The 19,524-nt window shown below is 35.1% G+C and overlaps 1 protein-coding gene across 10 annotated transcripts in view; it reads left to right on the top strand.

The window, feature by feature from the left end:
- Positions 1 to 19,524, top strand: part of POLN (DNA polymerase nu) — a 103,083-nt gene that overhangs the window by 62,283 nt on the left and 21,276 nt on the right. For 8 of the 10 annotated variants that reach the window (XM_084518007.1, XM_084518009.1, XM_084518008.1 and 5 more), the window contains 4 exons: positions 9,362 to 9,444; positions 12,019 to 12,150; positions 15,152 to 15,262; positions 18,525 to 18,603. In XM_084518007.1, the coding sequence (XP_084374133.1) occupies positions 9,362 to 9,444; positions 12,019 to 12,150; positions 15,152 to 15,262; positions 18,525 to 18,603 (405 nt within the window). The remainder of the gene's footprint in view (positions 1 to 9,361; positions 9,445 to 12,018; positions 12,151 to 15,151; positions 15,263 to 18,524; positions 18,604 to 19,524) is intronic. The other 2 variants (XR_014692623.1, XM_084518011.1) reach the window with 2 other exon arrangements.

Here is a 19,524-nt window from a genome sequence, read left to right as displayed (position 1 = left end):
CATACTCAAAAGATTTTGACAGGGAACACTTGAAAACTGTGTCATTTTCAAATACAATCCTCGTGATAGCTGTAATAATATTTGGTTTGCCTTTGGAATACCTATGTTAGGCAGCACAGCCTCCACAAACTGGGGTATAAATACATGTAGACATATATATATACACATATACATAAATATATACGAACTTTTATGTTGAGATACAGGAGATAGATAAAGATTTTGACTTGTGGTATTCAATTATTATAATGTGTTTTTTCAAAGCATTCATGCAGCAGTTTAATTTGCTGCCACTTTATCCCCCTCCTAATGTGTCCTGTTCCTTCTGCCACCCCTGAAATCTGGTAAAAAGGAGGAGGTTCGGTATGCCTTCTCAAATCAGAGTTTTAAAACATTTTAAGCTCTATGTTGAAAACCTCATGGGCATCAGTGTGGACTATTTTAACAGTTTTACGTTTGCAGCACAGCAATTTCTGTTTTGAAAGTTTACTTGCAAGAGTTGATATTAATCAAATTTAACATTGGACTTGCCTTGTACCCTTGCAGACTGTCTGAGCCTTAACTTATGAAAATTTCACCTTTTGGTTTACAGTCCCTTGGAGAAGTACAGCTGTGACATTTGTTTAGACTAGCAAATAATAAGGGAGAGGGAATAAAGTCTTCAGGAAGCATAATGGGTTTTGTTTTTTAGAAGAGTTAAACAATCACTTTAAACAAACTAGGTCGTTAACTGCAATCTTAACCAGACAGCTTAATTTTATATCAGATTGGAAGCTTATTATTATTGCATATCAGATGGTTTCTTAGCAGTCTAAAATAGCTGAAAAACAAAGCTTTAGAGTTTTCATCACCACAACTAACAGAAACTAGTGTGAAAGATCAAGCTCTGGGGAGGTAGGGCAGTCCTCAGTTGTTTCGCGGTGTTTGACGATGCTTGGCTTTGGTAACTTCATGAAGAGGATTTCTTGTATATGAAGAGTTATCTTCAAAGAGTCATTTTCATCTACAGTGGTTTTGATAAAATACTACATTTTGTGAGCACACTCCAGATCTTAATGAGATGTTTTGGTTTATTTCATTTAACTCAATTAACTTTAACTTGATTTTCAAGCTAAATCTTGATGAAATCAAGAATGCAAAGGCAGGTCTTACAGATCCACACTATTTTCAAAATGTTTTGAGGTGCTAGAGCACGTTTTGACACAGTTTATAAGCAAATCATTTTTAGGATTGAATCCAACAAAAGTAATTAGATATTCATTGATGGAATTTTTAGAATATGGAAATTGATGAAGTAATGGGTGCGTTTTGCACAATAGTACTGTGAATCTAGCTATTATGTGCCAAAGAAAGCAAGTAAAGCTTGTGCAAAACAGTATTGTATCATATGTCATATCACCTTTGAGAATTGAGGAATCTTTCGTGGTTGATCTAGGTGTAACAGGAAGTGTCCAGACACCTCTTTGCAGAAGTTAAGACCTCTACACTTTTGAAGCTTTGGTTTAAAACCTACCAATTATTTTTAAAAACAACTCATAGTGAAGTTTTAGTTTTGTCTTTAATTCAATGTGATTATAAGCATAATAGAATTTAAGCTACCAGAGGTATTTTCAGTGAAGACTGAAAGAAAAGGATTATTCATTATCTCATCCTTCTCTGCAGAAAATCCTTATATATATCATCATTGAATTCTTCCTCTTTTCTTTGGCTATTAAGATCTTTAAATGTCTGCTGCTTACCTTTTTCTTAACTGTGCATACTCATTTTGATGTAGTGTGACATACCCCTCCTTGTTCTTCCTGAGCAACTTGTACATTGTTTGCTGGTGGTTTGATGGGGCAACTAATTGCAGTTACATCATCTTCTGGTTGTGCACTAAGAACTTTGTTTCCTGCTATTTCACTCTTCTGGTATTTGGCTAAGGCTGTTCCGAAACTCTATTTCTTTATAAAGACATGAGACTTCTGCCTGGGCCAGTACTGGTGATTATTTGATACTTTGCTACCGCTACCAGTACCGTCTCCCAGCATGGTTTCCATTCCTTAACTATTTAAAGCTTCTTATGGAAAAGCTTGAGAAGTGAAGAAAGAACTCTAAGAGTATTAATTTGAGGTTGATCCCTGACATGTAGTTTAAAACAAGTGGGATCTGATGAGTTTTGTCATCCTATCTTGTATGGCCCTTGTAAACTGTTTCCATTTCATTGTTCTTTCAGTGATGGTGACCATCACCCCTGACATTCACCCAGTTAATGACTTACTTTCATTCTCTGCTTTTAAAGCTGAAGACTCTGACATGAGAATGTCCTCTAGCAGATTAATTCTTTCAACAATCACATCTCAGAAATAAACATCACCTGTCTGGGAAACTGGTGGTGTAAGAAAGAACTACAATTGTGAGAGAAAAGCACTTTTGTGTTCCTGCAGGAGTGAAGGAGAGAAAAGATGAAGGTTCCAGGGTAGGGTGTCCTTTCTCAAGAACCTCAATTTAGTATCAGGCACTTTCTGATCTCTCTGAATGAAGTCCAGAATTGTACCCTTTTAAAGAGAAATCTCTGACCTTTTTTTTTTTTTGTCAAGGGCACTGAAAATAACTGCTGCCTAACATACCTCCTCTGTACCTGGGAGATTAACATGCAGGTAAATATCCTAGTAAAGATAATGGATCACTTTACTCCCAGATGAATCCTTCAACAAATTGTTACTGACGATAGGTATAATTTATGACATGACCTTGTTGCAATCTCTTTATCTGGTTCCCTGGTACTTTAAAATGTAGCAACAGAAGACTTCTGGCCCACAGAGCAAACTATAAAGATATGTCTTTATCTTCTGTAAAGTGCTTGAAAGCTAAACATCATGGTCTTTTGCAGAAGGTTTAGGACTAATGAAATAAATCTTCATGCAATGGACTACAGAGGCTACTCAGACAAAATAAATTATTTTATAATTAACCATTGGAAGGGCTTTTAAAATCATAAAGTGCTTATGGAGTCTTGAAAAAGAGTTTTATAGGGGTTGTAAAGCTTCTCCTGGTGCTAAAAGGGCATAAATTAAAAATCAGTTTGGTGGAGTAGCATGCAAAGGGGAAAAGAGATACAATGACAAAAACGTGGCAGAAAAAAAACGGCTATGGTATAGGAAGGATGGTATCAAGCTGACTGTCCTGTAGTGTTTCTTTCAGAGAAGTGTCCTGTAGTCTTTTATTCACAGAAGATGAACACAACTAGCTGAAGTGAAAGCTTTTATAAAAACCTCTAAATGAAAAAGAATACAAATTTTATTTTTTAATACACATTTTTAATACAAATTTAAGCTCCCTGATCGGGAGGTTTTGACCCCCTCCCATCTTTAAGTATGTTCCCATATTTACAAGGAAAATGCATACCAGAGGTTCACCAATATGAGCAACAGCCACTGCAAGACATCTCTTCTATCCCCGTGCCAGGGTGGGAATGAGTATAGGTTAAGTGAGGAGTCTATATATTATCCTCTAGATGAAAAGGAGGATATGTGAGAAATTTGATGTTGTTATTGACTCGTTGATTGGAGCATATCCTTGGGTGAGAAGCTTCTCTGTGTTATTCCAAAATCTCATATCTCACTAATGCAGATCACATCAAGATGAAAATGCAAATACAGGCATTGAGCACAACATCCGATTCAGATATAAAAAGTGTTTGGAAATGACAGAAATAGGAGAATAAAAGAAAAAAACTGCTTAATAAATATATACTAGGGCTATATCAGAAAGGTCTTTTTTTTTTCTGTTACCTATTTCACCTGCTGTTTCCCCTGACAAGAAGTTAGTCTGCATTTCCTTGTAGATGTTTCTTTGCTATTTTAGAAAAGTATCTTGCCTTTATTGCCACTCTTCTGGGCAGTCTAGGCAGGTTTCATTTTTCATCCTGACGTCTCTGTGCTCTTCTTATGAGGAAGACAAACTAGCTACTTTTTGTTTAGAACACAGTTGTGTAAATGCCTTCTAGTTAGAGAAGCTATATATATATATATATATATATATATATATGGCTTTCATAGGTTATGTATGTGGTTTTCAGTAAACATTGTATATCAAACTGTACATTAAAACTGTGTATGATAAAATACTTAGGCTTAGTGCACATACTTTATTCCTAGCTCTTGCTTATCATGCAAGGCAAAAGTAATAGTCTATTATGAAATGACAGTGGCTTTGAGGAGACTGGTTCCCCACCTATTCTCTGTATTGTAACAGAAATTAGCCACGTAAAAGTCACTCCAAGATCTCTTCCACGCATTATTTAAAAATGTCTGAGACAACTCATGCCTGAGCCTTGTCAGTATTTTCCACTGGTCATGGAATGGTAACTTTCAGAAAGATCTCCTACTCTCGCACACTGCATTAATGGTGAGCAGGCTAGGTTATAGTGGAACTAATCTCTTCCATATGGTTAGGATGCCCAAATATATTGTGGTATATATTCTGCTTGCCAATGTCACTTAAAAACTAAGCTTTCCAAATTTTCCTCCAAGATGATATATCCAGTGGTGTTATCACGATAAAAGGGAGCAGTTGCCACTAATTATGTAATTTGCCTGTACCAGTTTCATATGCCAGCAAAGTTCCAGGCACAACCTTACAAAATATATAGCCCTCACCACTATTTCATAGCAACAGTGATTAAAAATGGCAGATTTATATACTCCACTGAAGAAATTAAAACAACAACAGCAAGTGTAAAGGAGCAGCCAGATGAATGACTGTGTATTCACTTGTATATTCAGTCATTTATTGGACGTTAATGACCATGTATAAAATGAATTTAAGGGCACTCCAGCTCCTTTCCTGCATCAAATCCCAGCTAGGACTTGGATTAATTGACAGATAACAGGAGAGCAGCCAAAGTTTTGTGGCTGTTATGACTGAGCCTAGCTTGGTGTAATGTAATGCAGAACAAGGCAATGCATGTCTGCCAGATATTGTGTTGGAGAAGTTTGTTCTGCCTTGTCCTGTACATAAACAGACGACTTCCGTCACAATGCAACGTTTCCCAGAAATACTGAAATGTCTTATCACATTCTTTTAAGGCTGGTTTCCTTCCATTTCTACCTGTTCTCAAAGTTTTATTTTGCTATTGCCCAATTTTTGTGTCCTGTGGCATTCCTGGATTTTTTTTTCTGCATGTGTTCAACTACTTTGTGCTCTGTGCTAATTTCTGTATACTAAAATTTGCATTTATTGTTTCTTTATAATATTCTGTGCAGTTTAAAAATAATTCCATCTTGTTCTCTACTTTGTAATAAATATATTATTCTGATTCTGGTTTGTAGCTAAGCTTTTCTTTTTTTTTTTTAATCACAAATAAGATTGCCATATTTTTCTTGGGTATAAAGAAACTTGGTGCTCATAAGTTTTAAGACAATTCAGCAGAAAGTCTTTCAAATGCTCTTTTTATTATTTTTATCATTTTATCATTTATCATTTATATTTATCATTTTTATTATTATTTTTTCCTTTTCCAGGCAGCTATTCCCTTTTTGGCATATAACCTACTTCATAGTAGAACCATCTCTTTAGAGAGCTTGTATATCTCTACTCTGACCACATTTGTCAGATTTTCTATAACTTTCTATGCTGCTATTTTGCTGTCTTCGCAGACCTTTCCTGGTTGTTCAGCTCTGATAACTCCCTCCAAGAATAATGAGATCTGTTAACCTGCACTTGATAAGTGTCTTCCAGCACAGAAGCCCATTCTTTATTTCACCTAACAGATGTGTATCAAGTAATGTACTATAAAGCAAAGTACTTGCAAAGCAGTACTAAACAAAGGAAGGCAAAGGACAAGCAAATCGGAATTGTGGAAGTAGACCGAAATAAGTATGCACCAAGGACAGGAATGTAAGAGTGCAGGCACACAAGAGGTGAAATACTGCACATTTGGAGATGGCAAGTCAGGAAGAATTTGAAGATTATCATATTAATGAAGAGCTTGACCAAATAGCTTATTAAAAGAGGGACATAATAGCTTTTTATAAGTAGGACATCAATTAATGTGTTATAGAATCATAGAATGGCTTGGATTGGAAGGGACCTTAGAGATCATCTAGTTCTAACCCCCTGCCATGGGCAGGGACACCTCCCACCAGCCCAGGCTGCCCAAAGCCCCATCCAGCCTGGTCTTGGGCACCTCCAGGGATGGGGCATCCACAGCTTCTCTGGGCAGCCTTAGCCAGTGCCTCACCCCCCTCACAGTGAAGAATTTCTTCCTAACGCCTAATCTAAATCTATCCTCTTTTAGTTTAAGACTGCTCCCCCTTGTCTATCATTATCTGCCTGAGTAAAGAGTCCTGCTCCATCCTTTTTATAAGATCCCTTTAAGTATTGAAAGGCCACAGTGAGGTCTCCCTGGAGCCTTCTCTTCTCCAGGCTGAACATCGCCAGCTCTCTCAGCCTTTCTTCATAGAAGAGGTTCTTGTGAAAATAAATGTATTTGTAGAGGAAATAGGCTCAAGAAGAAAGCCCAGTGAGGATTTCTAGCATGGCTACTGCATGGATGAGAAATTGACCCCCTAATGTTATTTTGTTATTCAAAGGAATAGTCTTCTGCTCAAACTGCAGGAGTACCACTCTATTACAGAAGGAATCAAACATCACAGGTAGAAACCAATCATTGTTAATATAAACAGGAAAAAAATCATTATTAGAAAAAAAGGAATAGTATTGATTAATGACTTCTATTTGCTCGAGCACTTGTGATTTATATGGCAATTTCTTTTATCATCTTTTATTATTCAGGATTCTTGAGTGGGATACATACATTTGCACATATTGAGGGTGCTAGATTGAATGCCTCTCTGCTGAGTGCTCACATTTCCCCCTCTGACATACAAGGATGTGTAGACTAACCACTTTGTATTTAGCATTTTAGTAAATGAAAAATTTGTCACAATGCTCTAGAAATGTTACCTGCTTCTCATATATTTCTTAAATAACTGAAGATGAGGAAACGTGAAGTGGCTGTCATGCTTGCTGTAATCACACGATGTGGGTCCATTTGCACCATTAACTGTCTCAGACAAGGTTTTCTTGTGATTGATTACAATCAAAACAGGATTCTTCTCCTGGTACTGCCTATCATGATTACAACAAAGTCTGTTTCTGTTTTTCTCTGTAGGCCCCTACAGCTTGAAGTTTGGATGATGCAAAATTAACCTTAAAATCCTAACACTGGGTTTTCCTGTGCACATTACCAAGTTCTGGTGTCTTGCGCTGTTAAAGCTCCTCTAAAACCACCAGTCCCACCCAGCAAGAGCAAAGCTCTGGGCTTGAGTTTCTTCCTCAGTACCATGACCTGATTAGTCTACATGTTCCTCTACGGATCTCCAGGACTTTTTGCCCACTGTATTCTTGCAGTTATAGCCCTTCTTTTTCAGAGAGGTTGGCAGCTAACATACCCCCTGCTCACCCCTTGGCTCTCGGTTGTCTCTAATCTCAAACTTAAGCAAGTCTGCATGTAAAAACTGTTGCTCTAATTCTCTCTCTTGTTTTCTCTAGGCATCTAGTTTGAATTATGCATTAATAAGAAAACAGAATTAAATTTTTTAGTTTCCCTAATTTATATATTCTTCAGTCCTTGTTCTTTATTCCAGAATGGTCATCAGGTGACTCTACTCTCTGTTCTCTAGGGAACTCCTGTTTTCCCTCCAGACTCTGTTTTCCCTCCTGGTTCTGGATAGATGTTTTCCCAAGAATATGTGTAGCTTTCTGCCAGGTCCTTCAGGAAATTCCTGGAGACTTTCTGCCAGAAGTTGCTTCAGGAAATCTTTGATGATGTCTGGTTTCCTAATTCTGCACATATTAGTTCCAATTGCCACTCTGTCATCTTAATCAGGTACATTTGGGAATCTCAGCCTGTTTTATTCATAAGAGCCGTGACCTTTTCACCTGGCACAGCAGAGAAGGCAAATTATAAGAGCCTCCAACTACCAAAATGATTGACTTAAGTGGGAATAATCTTGACACTGAAAACATTGTCTATCAGATTATCTAGCTCTTTGTGTCTCAGCCTAAAAATGAACAGAGAAAAGTCTTTTTTATCTTTGAAGCAATTATACTGCTCGAAGTCACAATGTGAACTTTTACAAAACTGAAGACTATTTGCCCAAGGAAGGTTTTAAATCGTGTTCAATTTTATTTTTCATCTTCAAAAAAATCTGTATTTCTGTAAGGACACTTAACACTGATTGCACCCAAGGCCTACCTGTTCATCCTTCAGAGCCTAATTATACCAGCACTTTTCATAGGCTAGGCTAAAATCAGTGTATGGGCCAACCAAGCGCAAATTTGTGGCTCTGTTGATTTTCTAGGTGTTTGAATATCATGGTGAAATAATGGTGAAAGACTCTAAGAAGATATACAGAAATACAACTTTTTTTCAAAGCTTGTCAGACAAACTTCCATGATAAAGCATCTTTCATAACAGAAAGCTTTCATGACAAAGCATACCAAACAGAATTTTAAAATGCAATCACATAATCATGAACATACTCATGAGGAAACTTATTTGCAAGCTGTGTCTTGTGAATCAGGTATCTCTGCCAGCAGTAAATCTCTAAGTTCCAATGACAGTTTGTGTAGGTATTTCTTTTCAGAGTGTGATCAGATTAGATTGCCCTCAATGCACTCCTATTTAAACCAATTATCAATATTCATCAATGTTGTCAGTTGTCAGTAATTTACTATTCTTTCTGAATCTACACTTAGATAAGAAAATGCATAGGTGGCATAAACTTGATCATTGCAGAGGTCTAGCTTTTAATTTGCAAATTACTAAATCCACGAACCCTTTCATAGGACTGCTTACATCAATTGGTGAGTGAATGGGGAGTGGAAAGGGCAATGCTTTGCTGCCAGTAAACTAGCTACGCTCTCCAGTTAAGAAACAGCTAGTGCTGCTGTTTTTTGAAGTATCTCTATTGTGGAGCTCTGTAAGACATGTAAGTGATTTGGTACATGCTTACATGTATATCAATCGTTATTTTTGATATACAACCTTTGTTTAAATTAGCTTTAGGTCAGACTTATGTTCAGAGTCTCAATACACTTTATGTCTTGAAGAAATGCTGTTGCTGGGGAGATTTAACTTTTCTCATGGGTCAGCACTGGAGACTTTTCACCCCAAAGAACTAATAGTAAAATAGTAGGACTTTTCCTAGCCAAGGATTTGATTTAAAAGCAAAGGAAAGGACAAGATGAAGATTAAGGAGCTTCATTTACTATAGACTATCACCCAAAATTTTTAAAGAAGTTGCATTTCCTGTGGGGATAAAAATTTAAATTAGTTTTAACTGAAAATATATTATTTTTTTTGTTCATTTAGGAAGGGGATTCCAAGTGAAGAAGTGAAACAAGCTGATAGAGAGCAAGCAAAGCGTGTAGTTTACTCAGTAGTTTATGGAGCAGGTAAGCATCTTACAAAATAAACAGCTACAGTATATTCCTACCTTATATGTAATTTATGCAAGTGTGCTGAATTCAGGAAAAGGAATAAAATTTTGTATTATATTGTTATTTATATCAAGTATTATTAAATAATCTACTCTGTATCAAAATTATCCAGGTAATATAGCTACATTGACATACACAAATATTACTCTGATTTTGTGATTTATTTGTTGCTGATGCAATTGAAGCATTTGTCTTTATCTAAAATTAGTATAACTTTTAGGAAACTGCATTCTGTCAGTATGTGCATGGAGATGAGAGTAACTGCAGTGAAATTAGAGGAATTCAGATGTTGTGTCAAAGCATGTTTATAGAATCACAAAATGTTGAGGTTAGAAGGGACCTCTGGAGGAGCTTGCCTGTATTATGCTTACTTTCATGTAGTAAATAGTAATATTTTTTAATGTTTTCTTAGCTTTAAGTTACACTTGGTTTATATTTTCAAGGTCTTTTCCATAATCTTGGAGGATAGAAAACAGTATAATAAAGAAAGAATCTCTCTATGTCTAGGAGTCAGTACTTTAAAAAATATACCAGATAGAGAGATGGATAACAGTATTACAAACTTTTTGCTTAATTTTGAGCAGTTATATTCATCTGCTTATGCCTCAATCACTCTGTAAAGCTGCAGAAAATACAATTTAAACTTCCGTAAAAGAAAAAATTAGTTCTGGCACTATGTTCAAGTCCTGAATTATACAGAACACAGAGGAATGTCAAAGTGTTTAAATGAAAACCAAAAAAAAAAGCAAATAGTGCTATTTTCAGTTTTGAAAGATATTACAGAATGGAGAACACTAAAACTCACAGGCTGTTGCTACCAATTCCCCTGGCACACATAATTTAAGGGGAAGTCTCAAGGAAGCTTTAGTCCGCTCCTGGGAGCTGCTTAGCATGGTCTGTGCTCCTGCATCGTGAAATGTGATCTTACATAGTTGTACAGTCCTCTTTTTTTTTGCTTCCCAGAAACTGCATCTCCCTGGAACTTTTCAGACTTCCTTATTGATACTGTGGCTTAATTTTCTGACTATTTTATGTAATGCTTTGTTCTGTATAGCAGTAGTTCTTTAGAAGGATAATGTGGATATTGCAACATATCACAGAATCACAGAATTGTAGGGGTTGGAACGGGCCTCAAGAGATCATCGGGTCTGACCCCCCTGCCAAAGCAGCTTCCTTAGAGCAGGCTTTCATATGGATGTTGCAGTTCTCTAAGGCAGCCACAGCAGTCTTCTAGCTATTAACAATATGTGCATTGACAGATAGATTTGTCATTTTCTGACCAAAGAAGTAAAAAAAAAATTACTTAGATGTCAAACAAATGCACAGGCCTCAAGGCTAAGAGTCATCCTAGATGTGAATTTCTTATTTTAGTACCTTGTCCAGACTAGTGTTTCTGGAGCTCAGTGGAGATCCTGGCATGACAGAGAACAAAATGGTACAGGATTGTTCTGAAATGCACATCAAACTGACAGTGATGGCATTTAGGTGGCTGAAATCCTTTCTCTTTCAAAAACGCTAGATAATTCTTCTTGACGGTATTACTGTGACAATAACTATTCCATGCTTTTAGTGCCTTGAGATATCGCCTCTCAGCTTGTTATTTGCAGACACAGTGCTGCTTTGTGTTGCTGTGCAGCTGACAAATATATCTGTCTTTTAAACCTCTTATGACTAATGTTGATGTATGTTTTATTTTTACTGGAACTATTTGGTTTATAAATGTCTTTAAACTGTAGCTCCTATATTATGTTTTCACACTCTGGAAAACTGTCCTACCTTTTGTTTGTTTGCTTGTTTGATTTTCTATCTTATCTTATAGGTGCTCTTAGATATAATGTAATATATATCGTGCATTTATGTCCTATCCAAAAAGTATTATTCCTTTCTGTCTCTGCTGACAGACTTTTTGATTCTGGATGTCTTTTTCCAACCCTTTCATCTCACAACTTGGACTCTGTTTTTTACAGAAATTGAGGAGCCTAAGACTCTGAAATATGTGGGACTCACACTCCTAACTATCATTTTCAAATCAAGCCACTTGGTCTGATTGCTTCAGCCATTATTTTTTTCCGTGATTTGTACACCATATCCAAAACTTCTAGCTAAACTAAACCAGCTGCATCTCCATCCCTTTTTTTAGATCTTCATTCACATTTATGTTTATTTAAAATTGTTTTCAAGTTCTTCATCTGCTCCTCAAAATTTTGCGCATTTCAACACTTACCTAGTGTTGATGATACTTCAACAGAAGTTATGTGAACAAAATAGATGTCAACTGCAATATAGGTATAAATTATAACTAGGAATTTCCTAATTATGTACTTTTTATATACTTCTTCTTAAGTGTATTCTTAATCCACTAACTTCAGTGAAACATTCAAGCTCAAAGTTAAACATTTGCATTGTTTAAATATTACTATAGTATATCAGATCCATTCTCTTTCATAGAGATATGTACCTTTACTAATTCCACTAATTGTGAATGTAACAGTGTGTAGTGGATTTCTGTTCTGCTTTTCTATGCACCAGGTAAAGAACGTCTTGCTGAATGCCTGGGAATTACTCCTCTTCAAGCCAGTCACTTTATAGAGAGTTTTATGCAAAAATACAAGAAAGTACATGAATTTACAAAGAAAACCATTGAACAATGCCGAACAAAAGGTAATCCAAAGCCCACACGCATACTTTTATTTATTGATCAGCACTGTATTACAATGATGTAGACAGAGATTCAGCTCAACCAAAAGTCAGATAGTTACAGGTGAATATACAGGAGAAAATATAGAATATCATTTCCTGGTGAATCAGGTTTTTCTCTTTCAACCCTAAGACAAACTGGTTAAATATGTCTGACTTATCTCAGAAAGATGCTAAAAGATTAAGATGCTTGTTCACAGAGTGAACTCTATTTAACATAAAGTTACACTGCATCATTTTAACGTATAACGTATTCTAACACAAATAAACCATAAGGAATCTTTCACTTAATAAATATGCCATATGGCTGCTGGACCATAGAAGTTCAGGCATTTAGACAAAAACAATCAAAGAAACAAAAAAATTTACAGAGACAATTTTTAACACTTTTTTTTTTTTTTTTTGCATCAGTCAGAATTTATATTCTTGAAATTCAGGTGGTATATATTATGACAGATGTGCGCAGAGTAATTCTTGGAGACAACAGCTGCAAACTCTTCTTGCATCAGATTTGTTGTTAGTCTATATATTCATTGATATTTAGTGAATCCTAAGAGTGCAGTAATTTGGAGAAAGTATAGCTGCTTGAAATATTTACTTTAGAAGAAAAATAGCAGAATTATTAGTAGAATTATTAGTAGAACTGTCAGAATTAATTTATTTTGTTTCCTAGTACAGCATACTGTACTAAGATATTTTGTAGAAATAAACAGTAAATTTGCAATTTATTATTACCCATCGTTGAACAGGTGAGTGTCATGATAGAACCATATAACTGATTCTGACTTTCTGGTCATGAAAATGTTGGTATTCATTTTCTCTACTTTGTAGAGCTTAAAAGCCTACTGGAAGAACGAACTGTCTTTGTGTCATGAAATTACATTTCTTTATTCATTAATATTCCTAAAGAAAAAATAGGTTTTCGGTAGCTTCACTTTAATTAAGCCCAACATAATATAACCAGTAAAATATTACCAGTTTATTACATATTGCTTTGATCTATTTAAAATAACATAACTTTCTTCTCTTTTGAGTAAACAAGTTTCTGTAACCAAAATTGTGTGTAAAATGATGTTTTGTGTGTTTAGTGGACAAGTGTGTCATAACTAACAACCTTGATTGTCATTAAAACTCGGCACATACTAGTCTAAATAGTACTGACTCCTCCATTCACTCCCAACTTTCAAACATTGTTTTAACTATTAATGGTAGAACTATAACCTTTTTCAGTTGTACAAGCTCAAAAAAATTGCAGCAGATAAACATTGTTTAACATTTTTCTTATTAATCCACCTCAGATTCTCACCAGAAAGAAACTTCTAACCTACAGAGCTCATTATAAATCTTTTTACTTATCTGCAGTTCAGAGGTTAATAGCATCTGCCCACCTAATGTTATTTGCATGTTATGAATGTCTGATATTTCATGTATCAGAAGCACGCCATTTAGGAGTAGGGTTATTACAATAAATCTATTTTTCATTGAGAGTCCAATGCTCGAAGAATTCCATCTTCTTCCTGTTCTTCAAGGAAAATCTTAGTTAAATTGAGAAGAGTGATTCACCAGAGAATATCCCAACCTCCAGATAGTTCAGTTCCTTGTTCCAAAAATTGTACTTTTAGTGTCAGCACTTCTGGAAATTCAGCAGAACAGGAATTCAGCAGAACCATCTTAGAATCATTAAGGTTGGAAAATACCTCCGGGATCATCTAGTGGAGGACCCAGCACTTAGCCACGCTGAACCTCGTCTCATTGGCCTCTGCCCATTGACCCATCCTGCCCAGGTCCCTCTGCAGGGCCTTCCTACCCTCCAGCAGATTGACACTTCCCCCCACCATGGTGTCATCTGCAAACTTACTGAGGGTGCACTCAATTACCTCATCCAAATCATTACAGATATTAAAGAGGATGGGTCCCAACACCAACCCCTGGGGAACACCACTCGTGACCCGAATCTTCATTCCCTGTGCTTAGTACTGGGTGTGTGCTGTCCACGGTAAAGTCAGACCTTTGTGTTTGGAGAGGTTTTCTTACTCTGCTTGCATATCTGAGATACATCAGACAAGATGAAACTCTGCATTCAGTCTGAACTTCCATGGTATCTAGTGATGACTCATCAAGTCAAGACACTCAGAAGAAAAGATTGTATGAAGATGTATTTTTAACATGGGTGGCTTCACTTTTCTTACTTAATTTTTCACTTGTTGTACTTTTTTTTTTTTTTTTTTTTTTTTTTTTTGGGGGGGGGCGAGGAATAAAAGCTAAGATAAGGCTTTATATGTGCTATATGGACAAGAGGATCATTGGATCTCTCTTCATCTCTCAGCTTCTCACAAGTGCTAGCAGCTATTTTGGCAAAATACAACATTGTCAGGCCTAAAATAAATATTTATCTCTGTTTTCATGTGTTTTGTTTAATGATAAAAAACAAAAACAAATGAGAGTTAAAGAAGTTTGACTGTAGAAGGGACATGAAACTATTGTATTTAGGAAAAAAAAAATAACTTTTTTTTTCCCCCAAAACTATTTGGTAATTCTGGGAAAGATTCATTAATGATTTAATTGCTGCACAAATTGATTTTATTTTTTTTATATTTTTGCTATTCCCATGTAATCTATTTATTTCATGGAAAGCTCTAATTATGGCTGCTAATAGATAGCTAATTCTGCTAGGTATTTATAGTTTCATCTCCCACAGAGAGAGTTTGCTCTTCTATCAGTATATCAGCAGACATTCCTAATGAAATACAGCTTTAATGAACACAATTTTTTCTTGCATAACATGTACCAATTCTCTGAGTAAAATAATTCTGAGACCAACAATACAATAAGCTATGACTATTTTCAGAAGGAAAAATACTGAATTGTCTCAAACAGTGCATAATTCCAAAAATCTGTATTATCTTCAAAAAGAATGTTTGAAGTTTAATTGCTCTAATACGGATTTCTACTTAAATCCTACCAGGTTATGTGGTTTCCATTATGGGGCGTAAAAGACCACTGGTTAATATCAATGCACAGGATTATAAACTACGCACTCAAGCAGAGAGGCAGGCTGTCAATTTTGTCGTTCAAGGTAAAAAAAAACAAAAAACAAAACACCTACGTACCTACTTATTTACTTACCTATCTACATTTAACTCTAGCAGACAGCTCTGATAATCTCAAAAGAATGAATTATTTAGTAGGCTACTACTGAGGGGCATGAGTTTTGTTATAAAAGAGAAGTTTAAGTATTCTAGCTTCCTTGGAAATAGAGAGTAAACAGTATCACAAAACACAATGTTCTAATACAGTCAAGTTCTCTGTGGTAGTTAAATATAGGAATAGATACAAATTATGTATGGAGATAATATATATTTCAGGGCTTCAGATGTATTGTTGTCTTATAACATTTTCCTTTCTGGTTTCTTTGATAGTTTGTTACACCAAAAGGTTTTATGTGATTTTGCTGCTTGCAATTTCTAGCTTTTATTTTGTTAGATAGCTTTAGTTTAAGAAATATACAGTATTACAAGAACATATATTATTGTTTTGAAATCCAAATCATTCTTTGTAAAGATCATTTGAAAATAATTCTATGAAGGGTGAGAATAAAGGCATTTTTTCACAGAACAACATGGGAAATTTGCCATGTTGGAAAATGTAAAAAGCAGCATAAAAATGCTCAACTATTAGTTAATGATGTATTAACATACTCAGTTTAAGTTGTGTGGGGCCCAGTATTGTAAAGAATTTAGCTACCTAAAGAAAAAAAACTGAGCTGGCAGTCCAGAGCAGAAATCCCTCCTACCAAACAATCCTTTGGAAGTATTATTTCTTTAACTGGAAGATGCAGACAGGGTTTTCGTTAAGTTATATTGGACATGTACTATTTACAGGCAAGTAAAAACTGCTTTCTAAATATGGTGAGGGTGTGCTTTTTATAGAATGATTTGAATTTTCCTTTTGAAAGGATCATTTGATTTTTCTTTCTTCCTCTCCAAATATTATTCACGTTAATGTTTCATTTTAAAAATGACTTAAGTAATTATGTCGTGTTTGACACTCCTTATAATTAGTAACTGAATTTAAGTACAACCTCTGCAAGAACATGCATAGATCTAGAATTCTAATGCCCTGTTGCGTGAGTAAAATTTTTGTTCAAGTGATAGCTGTCTTGCTGTATTAGGCTCTCAAATGCAGGATTTTAATACATCGTCATAAAATCTGCAGCAAAGGCTTGCGCCTTTGTAAATATGGGAATGCCCACACAATCTTCTCTGGAGACTTGTGTTCAGCTTACCTGGGTTTCCATCCAATTGGCCGGCAGCCCTCTCGAGCTGAAGGCACAGTGCTTGAGCTAATAGAGCAAGTCCTGCTGAGTGTACAGCGTAGCATTAATAAAGCTACACGGCCCTCTGAGCAGGACTTTCTTGTGTCCATCTGTCCAAAGAGCCTGGAGCTGAGGCAAAGCTGCCACAGGGCTGTCTACAAAATTCTCACTTGTATGTATCAAGACATGCATGAAGAAGATTAACATATTTCATTGTTAGCTCAAATCATTCTGGAAGACAAATCTGATGAAAAATACTGTGTCAATTATTCAAAATATGTAATATTGGAAGATAAGGTGAAACACATATAAAAAACTTTAACATATTCTGTATTCCTAAACATTATTTAAAATTTCCTTCTAGACTAGAATAATTTTTAATTGCAGCTTTTCAGCTGTGAGATAGTATTTAAAGACTGTAAAAACTTCCAAAATTATGCTAAAACATTTTTTTACATTGTTAGCGTAGTAAACTGCATATAACATGTTTTATATTTATATATAATAATTAATTAATGTAAGCAGTTTGCATTTTGCATATAGTAGCAGAAACTAATAGCAGAAGACGTTTGCGTCACAATATTGAGAGGAACATACTCTCATACAGAGTTACAACTTCAACTTACTACAATATTTGCCACAGTTCATTCTTAGTGTTTTTTCTCTTATTGAAGATTCCAGTACAATAGTCTTTACCAACGTACAGCATATTATTCATCAGTTATGTTTCAGATCTAGCTGGCTGAATAGAGAAAAACATGTATTTTATTAAGATATTTATCACAGAAACCATCACATTTATTTGGAAGAATTTCACTCTGGGATCTTGCTGTTGGCAAGTTCCAAATACACTGAAATAATGGGACTATATCCACAAGTATCTAGTCTATTATTTTATTTTATTGTTTTAACATCAAGGGATATTTTCAAAAAGGACTACAGAACTGGTCAGAAAAATTTAATCAAAATACTTTTCCTAAGATGTTCTATAGCAGTTAAACTATTACACAACTGTGGCAAAGTCATCAAGGTGGAGTCTCAGTATGGGACTCAGAGGAGGCAGTTTGTCACAGAAAGCCATGAATAAAGAAGAGGTGAAGTCTTTCCCCTCTTGGGTCATTGAGAGATAATGATCTCCTCAATCTCTTAGATACTCACTTAGGTCCCAGGAGAGTACCCGTGCAATTTGCCTAACCTTGCTAGTCTTTACCTTTGGAACTTGGACAATTTGGAAGAAAGAATTCAAGATTCACTGAGTTAGGGGGTGCAAAAAAAAGCATGCATATGGTTTGGTACATTTAAGATATCTAATGGAGAAAGGAGACTTACTGTTTCCAGTCCTTAGTTAAAGGACTGTTTCTGTATTTCATCTGATAATTCTTTATATAAAAATGCATTAAAACCCTGTTGCATGGTTCAAAACAGACCCTTTCACTAAACTGCAGGCCTGGGGTATCATTCCGTTTCTTGATCCCTAGAAATGCAGAATCCATTATATAACATGACACTGTTTATACACCACTGCTCTTAACACTGTAATGTAATGAATATACATTACAAACCCATGGAGATATGAAAAAGCATAAATTAAGTTACCAAATGAAAATGTGTCCCTGAAACAATGTTCTAATCTTTTATGACATTAAATTTTAATTGATTTATAGGTAAATTTTAAATCCAATTAAAATTTATTTAGTTAGATGATTTCAGACTTTTTTTTTATATAGAAGTATAATTTTTTTTATATAGAAAGAAGTTCTCAACTCATGTCCATGAGTGTTAAATTCACCCTTAGTTAGCATATATTTTAATATTATTATTTTCTGTTTTAATTAACATGCAACTATTATTTTTTTATTAATCTTTTGATCTGTTTTACATACTATGTCAACTGAATCTGTTAGTTTTGAAAATTCTTGTAATTCATAACCTTCAGATGTGTTTCATTCCCATGCCATAGTTCTAAGGATAACTTTTTCATTTTGCATGCTTTACATTAAAACCAGGCCACTTTGTTTCATAGGATCTGCAGCTGATCTTTGTAAAATGGCTATGGTTGAGATTTTTACCTCTGTTGTCACTTCTCCAACTTTAACAGCCAGGTTAGTAATGAATGACTGCAAAAGTGATTTTAAAACAAAAATAGTTGAATGGGTTTCTGGCATTTTAAACAGCTGCAGAAATATTGTGTATGCTTTTGAAACAAGCAAGAACTTGTGCTATGGTTTCATACGTTCAGAGTTATATCTTTCTGCTTAACTGCCTGAATCTGTAAATCTATCTCAAGGCGATGAAGTGCCTCGGGGCCGTTTAAGCTCAGTCAGATCTAGTTCAGTGGTAGTTCTTCAGTGGTAATTCCGCATCTTTGAAATCGACCCCACTGATCATATCCTTCCTGTATTTTGAGTGTATTGTACAATGGCAATTGAACATTCAATGGGCTGGGAAAAAAAAAAAAAAAAAAAAAAAAAAAAAAAAAAAAAAAAAACAAGAATCAGGAAACCAGTGCTCAAAAAATAATAAATGAGGATTTTTTAATTTGTGTGTAGATGGCTTTCCTTTTCTTAAAAAAAAAAAAAAAAAAAAAAAAAAAAAGAAAAAGGGGTTATTTAGTATCTGAACTTGTTCATAGCTCTAGTGTATACAGTTATGTAAGATAAACTATAGAATATATACTGAGACTATAAATAGTGTGTGTTTATGTGTGGGTTTCATGTACGCACAGCAGTGCTGTCTGATTTGATCGATGTACTGTTCCAAAATGTAATTTCTAATTAAAAATGTAAATTGTATGTGTCGGATTCAAAGATAGAGTCACTCCAAAGGCAAAAGAAAAACAACAAACAAACAAATAAAACCAACAACTAACCATAAAAAAACAACCCTTGTTCTGAGTAATGCTCTTCAGTGTTCTTGCAACCTTATGAGAAAAAAGCCACTGAACAATTACCAAAACAAATAATAAATCTCCATCTACTCTAAATCTGAAATGGAAGATTGTTCTTTGGCAGAGATACTCCATA

Source organism: Aythya ferina, assembly GCF_964211825.1.
Source record: "Aythya ferina genome assembly, chromosome: 4".
NCBI classification, from domain to species: Eukaryota; Metazoa; Chordata; class Aves; order Anseriformes; family Anatidae; genus Aythya; species Aythya ferina.
This window is presented reverse-complemented; position numbering and strand designations above follow the sequence as displayed.